This window comes from Schistocerca piceifrons, chromosome 4 (genome assembly GCF_021461385.2).
Source record: "Schistocerca piceifrons isolate TAMUIC-IGC-003096 chromosome 4, iqSchPice1.1, whole genome shotgun sequence".
In the NCBI taxonomy this organism is placed as follows: Eukaryota; Metazoa; Arthropoda; class Insecta; order Orthoptera; family Acrididae; genus Schistocerca; species Schistocerca piceifrons.
The window spans coordinates 15,704,337-15,717,956 of record NC_060141.1 but is presented as its reverse complement, the minus strand read 5'-3'; the positions used below and the strand labels follow the sequence as shown (position 1 = coordinate 15,717,956).

General features: G+C 44.4%; 1 protein-coding gene across 1 annotated transcript in view; it reads right to left on the bottom strand.

The window, feature by feature from the left end:
* LOC124795540 (discoidin domain-containing receptor 2-like) overlaps positions 1 to 13,620 on the bottom strand; it is a 590,808-nt gene that overhangs the window by 276,562 nt on the left and 300,626 nt on the right. Inside the window, exon 4 of the mRNA XM_047259613.1 lies at positions 6,796 to 6,943. Coding sequence (XP_047115569.1) covers positions 6,796 to 6,943 — 148 coding nt within the window. The remainder of the gene's footprint in view (positions 1 to 6,795; positions 6,944 to 13,620) is intronic.

Sequence of the window (13,620 nt, the reverse complement as noted above, 5' to 3'; positions counted from 1 at the left end):
TCTGCACGTCCAGCACGAACGCTGGTCCAACTGAGGCGCCAGGTGGAAATGGCATGGCAAGCCGTTCCACAGGACTACATCCAGCATCTCTACGATCGTCTCCATGGGAGAATAGCAGCCTGCATTGCTGCGAAAGGTGGATATACACTGTACTAGTGCCGACATTGTGCATGCTCTGTTGCCTGTGTCTATGTGCCTGTGGTTCTGTCTGTAAAATATCTGGGAGTATGCGTACGGAACGATTTGAAGTGGAATGATCATATAAAACTAATTGTTGGTAAGGCGGGTACCAGGTTGAGGTTCATTGGGAGAGTGCTTAGAAAATGTAGTCCATCAACAAAGGAGGTGGCTTACAAAACACTCGTTCGACCTATACTTGAGTATTGCTCATCAGTGTGGGATCCGTACCAGGTCGGGTTGACGGAGGAGATAGAGAAGATCCAAAGAAGAGCGGCGCGTTTCGTCACTGGGTTATTTGGTAACCGTGATAGCGTTACGGAGATGTTTAATAAACTCAAGTGGCAGACTCTGCAAGAGAGGCGCTCTGCATCGCGGTGTAGCTTGCTCGCCAGGTTTCGAGAGGGTGCGTTTCTGGATGAGGTATCGAATATATTGCTTCCCCCTACTTATACTTCCCGAGGAGATCACGAATGTAAAATTAGAGAGATTAGAGCGCGCACGGAGGCTTTCAGACAGTCGTTCTTCCCGCGAACCATACGCGACTGGAACAGGAAAGGGAGGTAATGACAGTGGCACGTAAAGTGCCCTCCGCCACACACCGTTGGGTGGCTTGCGGAGTATCAATGTAGATGTAGATGTAGATGTGATCATGTGATGTATCTGACCCCAGGAATGTGTCAATAAAGTTTCCCCTTCCTGGGACAATGAATTCACGGTGTTCTTATTTCAATTTCCAGGAGTGTATGACCAGAAACATCCTTTACCTGCAGCAGTAATGAATGAAGTTAAATCAATATTCATGATTTTTGTGAAGATACTTTGTTGAGGAAATGTCTTCATTGAAAAAATGCGAAGTATAATGAATCTGTGAAGTCTGTCATTTGGACCTGGTTACCGAAAACAGTACTTGTTCAAATTACAACCCTTAAATTTGGTGTTCATGATGCGATTTTATGCTTCAGTGACGGTGTAACAAGAAAAGTGGATGTTTCGGAAGTATTTGGCATTAAAATCTTGTGGAAATAACGCAAAATACTTGGTGTGAATGGGGAAAGAGAGAATCCGCAAAGCAGAAATTGATCATTTAAAATACACAAAAGAAGCTAGACATAAAAGAAAGAGGGACGAAAAGAAAAAAAAGAAGATCAGTATGATTGAGATGATGCTCTGTATGATGCAGGAAAATATTAGTGGTAAGTAATTCTCATCAATAACTATACTAAAATAGCAATACTCAACTTTAAATTGAATTTTCTCAAAACTACATTTCTTTTACTTTTTCATGTATCATCATTTTCTAAACGAATGTGGTTAGAAATATGAAATTTGGTCAATTTGTACTATGGCTGGTAATACGTTATTACAAGTAAACTGACAACCACCAATCCAACAGAGATTGTTTTATAATAATTAACGTATTAAGAAAGGGAAATTTTACTAATAAAAGAACAAAAAAATAATTTTCTTCAAATCCTTAAGGTTTACTTTGTTCATTTTACGAGCTCTGATTTCCCTAATTTTATCGTGGTGATCGTTCCTTCCTATGTAGGTCGGTGTCAACAAAATATTTCCGCATTCGGAGGAGAAACTTGGTGATTGGAATTTCGTGAGAAGATTCCGTCGCTACGAACAACACCTTTCTGTTAATGATGTCCAGCCCAAATCCTGTATCATTTCTGTGACACTCTCTCCCATATTTCGCTATAATACAAAACGTGCTGCCATTCTTTGAACTTTTCCGGTGTACTATGTCAGTCCTGGTAAGGATGCGACACCGCGCAGCAGTATTCTAAAAGAGGACGGACAAGCGCAGTGTAGGCAGTCTCCTTAGTAGATCTCTTACATTTTCTAAGTGTCCTGCCAATAAAACGCAGTGCTTGTTTAGCCGTCCCCACAACATTTTCTGTGTGTTCCTTCCAACTTAAGTTGTTCGTAATTACTAAATTTTGAACAAAAGTTTCAGCCCGCCTCCTTCGGGACTAACAACTCGATCCCACACTAGCATCATCATGACTTTTTCCTGCTCTCCAGACCTTATTCTTGCTAAAAGGCATTCTTTGCCCGTCACGCACAATAAAACTTTGTAACGAGCTGGGTCGCCTTCACCTGTCACCCCCTGCAGAGGCTAACACAGCACTTTTCCACTTTCAGCGAAAAACGTTTCTTGCAACCCGTGCAGTACCTCTCACGACTCTCGCCTTTTGCTAACCAGGTAAAGCCCCAAGCTCCAGCACACTACAAGAATCTACCACCGTACCAAAAGGAAAGGGGACAGAGATAATCAGAATTTTAATGACTGTCATTTGTTACTATTGGTTTGAGATTTCATGCAACGTCAGAGACTTGATTTAATTTGCTACGCGGATTTTCACATTGAATTAATAAACACGTTGCGGCATAGTTTTGGAAAAACTGCCACGCAATTACAGACGTAACAAAGTGTACACAGCTCACAGGCAGGAGGACCACACTACTTTGCTCCCTCAGGTAACTACGGCGACAGGAATGACATCTGGCGGCAAAGTTAAATACGAAAATAAATTTGCCAATCCTCAGGTACAGGGTCCCCCACTAGGGATTAACGTTAAGCAAAAGAAGAGAGAGGAGAGTTTCACCACGCTCGCATAAAAAATCTGATGCAGACAAACTAACAAGCAAAGCTACCGAGAAATACTGCATTTCGTCCTTTTTTTGCGAGTAGAAAATTGCTCTTTTTAAGACTTGGAAGTAATTTTATTCGATCTCATTTAGAAAAAGAACTTGTTTTCTTTCAGTCTATCTGAACAGAGCCCTAGTGATCGAATCAGGTCCGACTTCTTTAGGTAAAAGAACGAACAGGTGCTGAGTCGAATATTAATCCCAGGTTACCAAACCCTCGTAAAATTTACGGTTGCAGTATGGTGTTAAACAGAAAATTTTGTACTTAAGTTGGTATGTAACATACGATTTGAGATGTAATAGTTCTAATTAACTAATGCATAACCTGAGTAGTAATACTTACGATAGTTTAATAGCAATGTAAGAATACCCCCTCTCCCTTTAGTGTTCTACGAACTTTTGCAGTAAAAAAAAGGAAAAATAAACTGGAAGGAAAATCAGCATTGGCCGTATTTTGTTGTTTTATTGTCAGCAAAATCCGATTTTCGGTCACTTAGTGACCATCCTCAGTGCTGTAGTATACAATTAAAATTGGTAGGCACTGGTATCAAGGTATAACCATAAGCTTAAAGCGATCACATAGTTTATGCTGATTTTCCTTCCAATTCTATCCACTGTTTGGTCGTGGTGCACAGAACACTCCATGGAGTAGCCAATCAACGAAAATAAACGTTGATTTAATGAGATCCCGTTAAGGTAGCTGTGTTACTTGGTCGATGCTGACTTTCCACAGGAACGACCGTCATCTACAACAGAGCAGTCTAGAAATCTGCACATTGGGGGTCCACATACTTCGTTACATCATCACATTCAGGGTCAACTCGGACTCCACGAACAAAATGTCGGGCGATGCTGATGGACATTGTCTGATTATTTTTTATATAACGGGTTCATCATCTACGGAGCCTCGTTACAGAATAAATAATAGTTACAATTTATTCAGGTTGTTACTCCAGTTACCTTGGTTTCTGTGAAGATACAAGCGAATAAATGAGGACCGCTACAGTCGCAGGTTCGACTCCTGCCTCGGGCATGGATATGTGTGATGTCCTTAGGTTAGTTCGGTTTAACTAGTTCTAAGTTCTAGGGGACTAATGACCTCAGCAGTTGAGTCTCATAGTGCTCAGAGCCATTTGAACCATTTTTTTGAATAAATGAAGATCACTGTAAAAATAAACGAGGTGAAACACAGAGTAGTGCAACAACTCTCGAACCAAACAAAGTGCTACGATGTGAGTAGCCTTGTTAGGGTGGGGGGGGGGGGGGGGGAGGGAGGGGTGGACTTCAGCACAGTCCGGTTGTGTCGCTCTTCAGCTGAATTCAGTGAACCTGTAAAATGAGGTACAAATTCATCAACTCTTCATCAATATAAATCTCAATACCGGCGTGAATCACTGTTAACGCACGACTAACACTATCAAAAAAGCAAACCTGAGACAGAACAGAGCATCGCTGAAAGTACGCGTGAGAACGGAGAGAAGATTGGCCTCACGGTTGTCAACAGCAAGTAGCGTCAGTGAATGCAACAATTTCAAACAACACACGGCGAATATCTTCTAAATTTGCACTACTATGGAGGTACGAAGATAAACGGAAGCTAGAAATCAGACTAAATGCAGTTACTCTGTAACCAGTCAGCGTAGACTAAGGATTCACTGCACAAAAAGATTCAGGTAATATTCCCGAACATCCTCCGAAATCCAGTTTGTATCGCTCTCGAGTACAGCCGGATGTAGTCGCTTACGAAACACGATATTTCAAAAAATGGTTCAAATGGCTCTGAGTATTATGGGACTTAACATCTTAGGTCATCAGTCCCCTAGAACTTAGAACTACTTAAACCTAACTAACCTAAGGACATCACACACATCCATGCCCAAGGCAGGATTCGAACCTGCGACCGTAGTGATCACGCGGTTCCAGACTGAAGCTCCTAGAACCGCACGGCCACCGCGGCCGGCAAACACGATATTTCGACAGCGCATCTTGCATCATCTTCAGGTGCGGCATTTAGAACGAGCTTCTCAGCTACATCGCGTTTTCCTCACAATCTCATCGCATGCTACTCCTTCTCTCGCTGCGTCGGCTGGGGCAGCGGGGGTTCACGATCGCGATGTGGTGGGCGCGAACTCTGGTACCTGAGCGCTTCTGCAGCCCTCGTCGGATGCGGGAACCACCCTCGGCCGACGTAGCTTGGGTTGATTGAGGGCTGGGGCCCACGCTTTACTGAGAACTAAAGGAGCCCGTTGTGCACTGGTGTCTCAGAGCCAACGTACTCTGTCGAAATATCGTGCTTCGTACACAACTGCACCGAATGGACACCCGAGAGCAGCACAAACAGCTGATTCGCTTGGAAAGCTTAAGATCACAACTCTGGAGGAAATATTGTCGGCGGTGCTCGACTTCACCTCGAATAACACACCGTCATAGAGATGGGCAAAACTGTTCTTTTCAGAGATCGGATCAGAACTGTTCACTCCCTGAAATGAACTAGCTCTTTTTCATGACTCACCACTCATTCACAATAGAAAATAAATGGAAGGCACATTGTCCTTTAAATTTGGTTTATTCCAGTACTATACCTGTATTTTGATCTTATTTGATCCTATTTTGAAGTAACACAGATAATGAGTAAAAATTTGTATTGTTTATTGAAATTTCCACAATATGATAAAGTTTTTGATTATTGATTTATTTTGCACTATCGTGGTTTTTTGGGTGATCGGAAAATGTTGTAAGTTGAGATTTACATTAACAATATACTTGGCTATAATGCATTAAAATTTCATTAACCTTGTACAAATACATCGCAAGCCATATATTTTTAAAGTAAACGTTTCCTTCTGAAAATGCCTAAAATCGCAAAATCCGTACCAGAATAAGAAAAATATATATATATAAATTTGACTGTAAGACTAAAGTTCTGCATATAGCCTTACGCCGAAGAAAACAAGGAAAATATTGGTGTATCACATTTTGCGATACGTTTATCGGTTCGCTCGTAATTAAAGCGTAAATTCGAGTGTCCATAATAAAAATCCAGTAAGAGGAGTCGTCAGGAACCTAATCTAATCAGTTTAAACAAATAAAAATAAAATAAAAACAAATGATGTATACATAACATAATAATGTAATATACATAGCGGTATTACTACGAAGAACAATATCCAGTAGAGACGAACTCCGATGCATAGGCGCTGAGTCAAGCAGGTCGAGCCGCGAGTTGTATTACTGCGTGAGCTAAGACCGCAGAGACCAGAGTGACACCTGAGTTGCTTTGCTCAACGCTCTGGCTAGAGTCGAGAACGGTGGGATGAGCGTTGAGCGGATGAGTTCCGAGGGTGGGGGGAGCGGTGAATGGCCACCAGTCACCTGCTCCGAGACAAATCGTCCGTTCTCTTGCGAGCAGGTTGTTGCAAGTAGTTCTTATGTTCTCCACTAGGAGGCTCTCTGTCCTGTTGCTCGCATCAACTGCCGAGAGGGCAGGACGTGCGACTGAAACGACCGCCGACGGAGTGCGATGCCAAGTTCAGCTGCGCCAGACACTGCACGCGGCAGAGGAAGCACTGAGACGGCACGGCATATGTGAAACACAAAATCCAATGGGGCACTGCACAATGCAGGCAGCCAAGGCAGAAGCAGGGCAGAGGCCGGCGCTGGCTGTGTTGTGTGGCGTTTAGTGTGCTCTGACCATCAGAGGCCCCGCTGATATGCTCCGACTCTCTCTCTCTCTCTCTGCTGTGGGAAACGTTTGGAGCTACCATTCTTTTTTTCTGAATCATGATTGTTCACTTCTTTGATAGATTCAACTCTATGAATCAGTTCAGGAGCGGATCCCCCATCTCTAATGAACAGTGCGGCTACTTTATCACTATGGAAAGCATAGGGTTTCTGGCTTCAGCTTATTCGTACACACTGCAGCGAGACCAGGAGCAGATGAGATGAGTGTGTACTCACGCGTCCAGGGACAGCCGTAGAGCTCGACCCGCATGCACACGGTCCTGGTGTGCTGGGAGTAGGGCATGAAGCGCACGCGGCTCGCCACGAACGGCAGCTCCAGCTGCTGCCGCACCGCCAGGTAGGTGTTGCTGTTCCCCCTCAGCACCTGTAGGGGCAGACGAGGGACGGTTGGAGCTACGAAACACATAGCAGGAGAAGCAAGCCAGTCGAGGCTGACGTTGCCGCGAAATATGTCGTCTGCTGACACTGGTGGATCTAGGGAAAGGTGATAATTCACTGCCTGGCCAAAACAATAAAGCACTCACAATGACATGGTCGGATACCAATCTAGCTTCGTGCACGAACACACTACAGTCGAGTATGTCAATGACGAGGCGTATTCCGAAAGTAACGTCCGATCGTTCGCGAAATGGGAACCACAGTGAAAATCGGATAAAGATGTTTACTATCAAAAACAGTCTTGATCACAATTTATTTATTACGGCGACCGGTTTCGACCGCTACTGTGGTCGTCTTCAGAACAATGAGAAAGACTTCCTTCTGCTGTAGTGATTCTCCAACAGAAGGAGGTCCTTACTCATTGGTCTGCAGATGACCACAGTAGTGATCAAAACTGGTCACCATAATAAATAAACTGTGATCAAGACTGTTTTTGATAGTAAATATTTGTAATACTTTGACCACTGTTCACTCCAATAATGCATTCAAAAGGATAAAGATGTGTTGGGCGGTGTCTCTAGTATGCCACTAGATCGCGTCACGTCTGTCTTTTCAGTTCTGATCGCACAGTGATCACGCAAAGATGCCTAGGAAACAGTGTCTCCCGCGAAGTATGAGTGTCCGTGAGAGATTTCGCCTGATTTGATGCAGCCCACACAACATAACTGTCATGCATTTCCTTCTTCGTGACAATCCTCGGCCGCGCTCAGCAGGCGCAATGAGGACGTCGCTGCAGCGTTTTATATGGACAGTGTTCGTTCGATCGCCCTCCATACAGCCCAGATTTTGCTCCCTCTGATTTTCCTCTCTGCTGACGTGAACTGCTGGCTATGAAGTCAACGTTTTGGCACAGACAGCAAACTGCGTATCACCATAGAGAATCGGCGAAAAGTGCAAGCGGCTGCCTTCTACGACAAGGGCAACGGAAAATTGGTACAATGCTACGAAAAATGTCTCGGACCGAGTAGTGACTATTAAGAGACGTTGCTGGAACGTGTCGCTAAGTATTGCAAATAAAACACTTTTCATTTTCACTGCTGTTTACATTTCGCGACCGATCGGTCCTTACTTTCGGAATACCCCTCGTATTAGAGTTCCAGTTACCTATCACAGTTAGCACGGCCACCAGTTTTGGTGTTTAGCTTCCTTACCGGGCCCGGTAGGATACATAAGGGACGTGAACAGCACCATATGCTGAGTGATCACTGTGAAGGACATGGAGATGTGATGCACTCATGTGAGACAGCGTCATTACAGACAGGGTCGTCAGTTGCTTCTTATTTTTTTAATTAAGCTTTGCTATTGTATTTGCTGTTTTACAGCAGGTTTCTAAATTTTTATATTATTGCCGTTCCTGGCGTTTAAGGCCTTCAGCCGTGATTGTGGTCACTTGCCTTTAATATTTCAGTAACTAATTTGTAAGTTGCAGCGAGTTTTAAACAATTCTTAATTTATTGCCATTCCTGGCGTGTAAGGCCTTCTGCCCAGATGAGAGTGGTTTGCATTTAAAACATTACATACTGTCTCAGTCTGTTAAGCTCAATTTTGTTTCCTCCACCACTTGTTGATGCTTCACTTTTTTTGTCAGACAGTGTATCAGTCCCTTGAACAACCTTCTGAGGGAGTTCGAAGGGCGTCATTGTGGGTTTCCATTTGGCCAGCTGATAGGATCGTACGATGTACAGATCTATGTGGCATTGGGATGGCCCGATGTTGGGCTGCACTGGAATGTGAGGGCACATCGACCACTTCTGTGTACTACAAGGGAGCACAGCAGTGTTCTCCGTTAAGCACATCGTAAGCATTTCTCATCCGCGCTTGCCACCTGAGAACAAGTAATGGACTCCCTGCAACCCTTCTGTGTCATCTCGCGCCGTTGTTCATAGATGGCAGCAGACAGGCAGGAAAATTACCAGCCCACGCATAGGCTGTCGTTAACTCCATGTCGTGTACCGAGGATACTGCGGAAGGCCGCCACCACAACAAAGCCGCAACTACTGGCGTAGAATCTCTCAGCTCTGTGCAGCAGCCACCAGAGGGCGCTGACAAACTCGAACCTCTTCTTGCTTCTCTGCCACATTCTCCAGCGCTTCATATTCGTGCGTCAATAGTGTGTACAGCTCTCGGCCTCGTACTGGCGGACATGGAAATCGTTCAGCTGACAGGTAGCAAAGTGCGGTACAATGTGTCGCAGACACCAACACAGCAGTACCACCAGTCACATAATTCTGTCCAGTAACAGCAGTCAGCGCAGTACAGTGCTGTAGTAAAAAGACTGCCTCGCAACTTAGTAATCGCTGTTTACTGACTACTAGGGCCACTAACGCAGTGTTTGCGTAACTGCAATCATAGTTCCAATATTATACACAGCCAAGAGACAGCGAAGTTATTTACGTTTCACTGTATTAGATTTAGGACATCAGTACACCCAACCAACTATACCAGTTAAGTCCCATTTTGTATGAGACGCTTGATAAATGTAGTTTGTTATTTATTATTGTATTGTCACATATGAGCCAAGCTGCGGCTCGCGTTGGTGCTCTTTGTAGGTTTCCTCCCTCTGTTGGAGGCCAGACGGAATCGTTTAGTTGGCACGGTTGCAGCTCTTTGTCATCTTCTGATGTTGACTGGTGCCACTCGGTTTCGCAAGCGTTGCGTGTCCGCTCGTGGCAGCAGCAGCGATTATCGATGTGTAGTAACTGTTGCCCTATCTTTGGGGCGACGTCATTGTTTTTCTGGGTCGCGTGAGTGGGCGAGTTCGGTTGGAGACTCAGGAGGAGCCAGGTCCGTGCAGTGCGAGAACACGCCAGGACTGCTGGTGGCACACATGGACTGCCGGATGGGAGGGCTGTGGTCACGAAGGTGTACGACCTCGTCGTAAACCGGACCCAGCAAGCTTTAAGATGAGTGCATTTCAATCCAAGTAGAGAAACCTCCACCACTGAGACATCTCGCGATTCTCCAGTGACTTGGGTTCGTGTTGCTGCTTGTAGTGTTGCCGAGGCGAAGAGCAGCGAGTGGGGTGCTTTGGGAAGCAGATCTTATTAACTTTCCTCCTAAATATCTTCAACATTTCGCGGCGCTGTCAGCAACTGTATAAATATTAGTTTTTTTAATTTTAATTATTAACAGCCTCAGTTGCACCGTTTACCTAGAAAGTTACCTAGGTTTCAGTTGGGATAACCCAACCTTCTTCAGAATAACAGTAACTACCGTTTACCCATAGTGGACATCGTCTAGCTAAAACTACAAATCCATAAATTGTCATCAGACTGTAAAACTTATCTGGAACTGCCTAGGCCCCACTTCGCGACTGCAATGCGGCAGCCACGAGTGTTGTACTGTTCCAGTACAGCACTTGTGGCTGCTGCATTGCAGTCGCGAAGTGGGGCCGAGGCAGTTCCAAATAAGTTTTACAGTCATTATAAACTTCGAAAATAGATCTTAAGAGCACTACCATTGCCACTATCCCAAAAATAGAACACAAATGGTAAAAGACAACAACAAAGCATTGACTGAAAAAGTTTGTTTGGGGACCAAATTTTGATTACTCTCTCTCTCTCTCTCTCTCTCTCTCTCTCTCTCTCTCTCTCTCTCTCTCTCTGTGTGTGTGTGTGTGTGTGTGTGTGTGTGTGTGTGTGTGTGTGTGTGTGTGAGAGAGAGAGAGAGAGAGAGAGAGAGAGAGAGAGAGAGAGAGAGAGAGAGTGTTCCTTTAATGCCTTTAATGTATTGAACAGCGTGTCTTTACATAGTGTCGTGTAGTTGTTTATAATCTGTCTTCCTTCCACTGATACCTTCTTCATGTGGGGGTTCCCTTTTATTGTAAGTTTACAATATATGCTATGGCTGCATTTTTGTATTTTTAAATCGGTTTTTGTTTTAGTTGGGGGACAGTTGTGGGCCATTAGTGGTCAGAAAAGTGCTACGATGGCTGTTAATTTTTAGAGGTCTGGGTTGTTCTGTATGTCTTGTTTTAATGTTCTTACATGTTTTTCGTATGTGTATTGACTGACAAGTCTCGTATGTAAGTTCACATATGGTTGATCTAGATAACAGGTGGACCTTATGTATAATAATTTTATCTGTAACTACGATGAATGCAAGGGAATCAAATCGAAATGGTGCATATGGTAAAACAATTCCTTTTTACACATAAGTAGTCAACAAAGCTTCCTGTTATAGAAGTATATTGGAAAGGATACTTCTGGAATGGTTGATCTAAGAAAATGTTTCAAGCTGTACTATAGATTCACTGAAGTCAAAGGAAACAGTGAGGAAACAACTTTTTACTGAAATTTCTGCTCACTGACGGAAAAACAAATCACAACGCCAAGAAGGAGTCGTACAACATAAACGAAAGATCGTGTCTCTTCACATTCCGCGCCAGTCATATAAGCGTAAGGCTGGTAGAGCCACTATGAGGATTCAAATCACGCTCGTTTTAAATACGCGCTGTAACGGTCTTGACCGTTAGTTACCTTGGAGATTTAACGTTAGTCAAGAATACCTTTAAGGCGACAAAGACGCCATTATCAACACCTCACTGAGTTTGAGCGAGGCCCTGTAACAGCGCTACGAGAAGCTGCATGTTACTTCTGCGATACTGCAGAAAGACTTGCAGGAATACAGCCGAGTTATATGATTGCTGGCAGCGGTGGTCACGGGAATGCACACTCGCAAGAAGACCGGGCCCCAGACGGCCACGCTGCACTACCGAGAGGGAAAACCATAGTTGTTGGCGTATGGGTCTGGTGCATCGTATTGCATCTGCAGCAGAAATCAGACCAAGAATTGGCACCACAGTGACATAACGAACTGTTACAAATCGGTTACTTCAAAGACAGCCCCGCACCACACCCTCTGTGGTGTATATTCCATCGACTCCAAACCACAGCCATTTACTTCAGTGGTGTCAAGGGAGAACCCAGCGGAGGGCAGGGTGGAGGCCCGTTGTGTTTTCTGATGAATGCCAGTTCGGGCTCGGTGCCAGTGATGGCAGTGTGTTGGCTAGAAGGAGGCCAGTTGGGTGCCCGTAACCAACCTGTCTGCGTGCTGGACACACTGGACCTACACTGGAGTCACGGGCTGGAGAGCGATTCCGTATGAGAGCAGGAGCACTCTCGAGGCTATCGCACACGCCCTGACTGCAAATTTGTACACCAGTCTGGTGATTCGACCTATCCCAGGGGGTCTCTTCCAACAGGATAACGCTCGTCCACAAACCGTTTCTGTAACTCAACATGCTCTACAGTGTGTCGACATTTTGCCTTGGGCTGCTCGATCACCAGATCTGTCTCCAATCGAGCACATATGGTACATAGTCGGACGGCAACTCCAGCGTCTTCCTCAAACAGCCTTAACTGTCCCTGTACCGATCGACCAAGTGCAACAAGCATGGAGCACCATCCCACAAACAGCCATCCGGCTCCTGTACAGCGCAATGGATGGACACCTCCTTGCTTGCATTCAACATTTCGGGGGTTACACAGATTACTGATGTACCTGCGTTTTAATTTACAATGGCTTATCTCGTGCTTCACATGTGAAAATTAGCGGACTATCAGTTTAATAAGCCACGGCTGCAAAATACTAACACGAATTCTTTACAGACGATTGGAAAAACTGGTAGAAGCGGACCTCGGGGAAGAGCACTATGGATTCCGTAGAAATATGGGAACACGTGAGGCAATACTGACCCTACGACTTACCTTAGAAGCTAGATTGAGGAAAAGTAAACCTACGTTTCTAGCATTTGCAGACTTAGAGAAAGCTTTTGACGATGTTGACTGGAATACTCTCTCTCAAATTCTGAAGCTGACAGGGGTGAAATACAGGGAGCGAAACGCTATTTACAATTTGTAGAGAAATCAGATGGCCGTTGTAAGAGTCGAGGGATATGAAAGGGAAGCAGTGGTTGGGAAGGGAGTGAGAACGGGTTGTAGCCTCTCCCCGATGTAATTCAATCTGTATATTGAGCAAGCACTAAAGGAAACAAAAGAAAAATTCGGAGTAGGAATTAAAATCCATGGAAAAGAAATAAAAACTTTGAGGTTCACCGATGACATTGTAATTCTGTCAGAGACAGAAAATGACTTGGAAGAGGAGTTGAACGGAATGGACAGTGTCTTGAAAGGAGGATATAAGATGAACATCAACAAAAGCAAAACGACGATAATGGAATGTAGTCGAGTTAACTCGGGTGATGCTGAGGGAATGACACTTGAAGTAGTAAAAGAGTTCTGCTATTTGGGGAGCAAAATAACTGATGATGGTTGAAGTAGGCAGGATATAGAATGTAGACTGGCAATGGCTAGGAAAGCGTTTCTGAAGAAGAGAAATTTGTTAACATCGAGTATAGATTTAAGTGTCAGGAAGTCGTTTCTGAAAATATTTGTATGGAGTGTAGCCATGTATGGAAGTGAAACATGTACGATGAATAGTTTGGACAAGAAGAGAATAGAAGCTTTCGAAATGTGGTGCTACAGAAGAACGCTAAACATTAGATGGGTAGATCACGTAACTAATGAGGAGGTATTGAATAGAATTGGGGAGAAGCGGAGTTTGTGGGCCAACCTGACTAGAAAAATGGATCGGTTGGTAGGA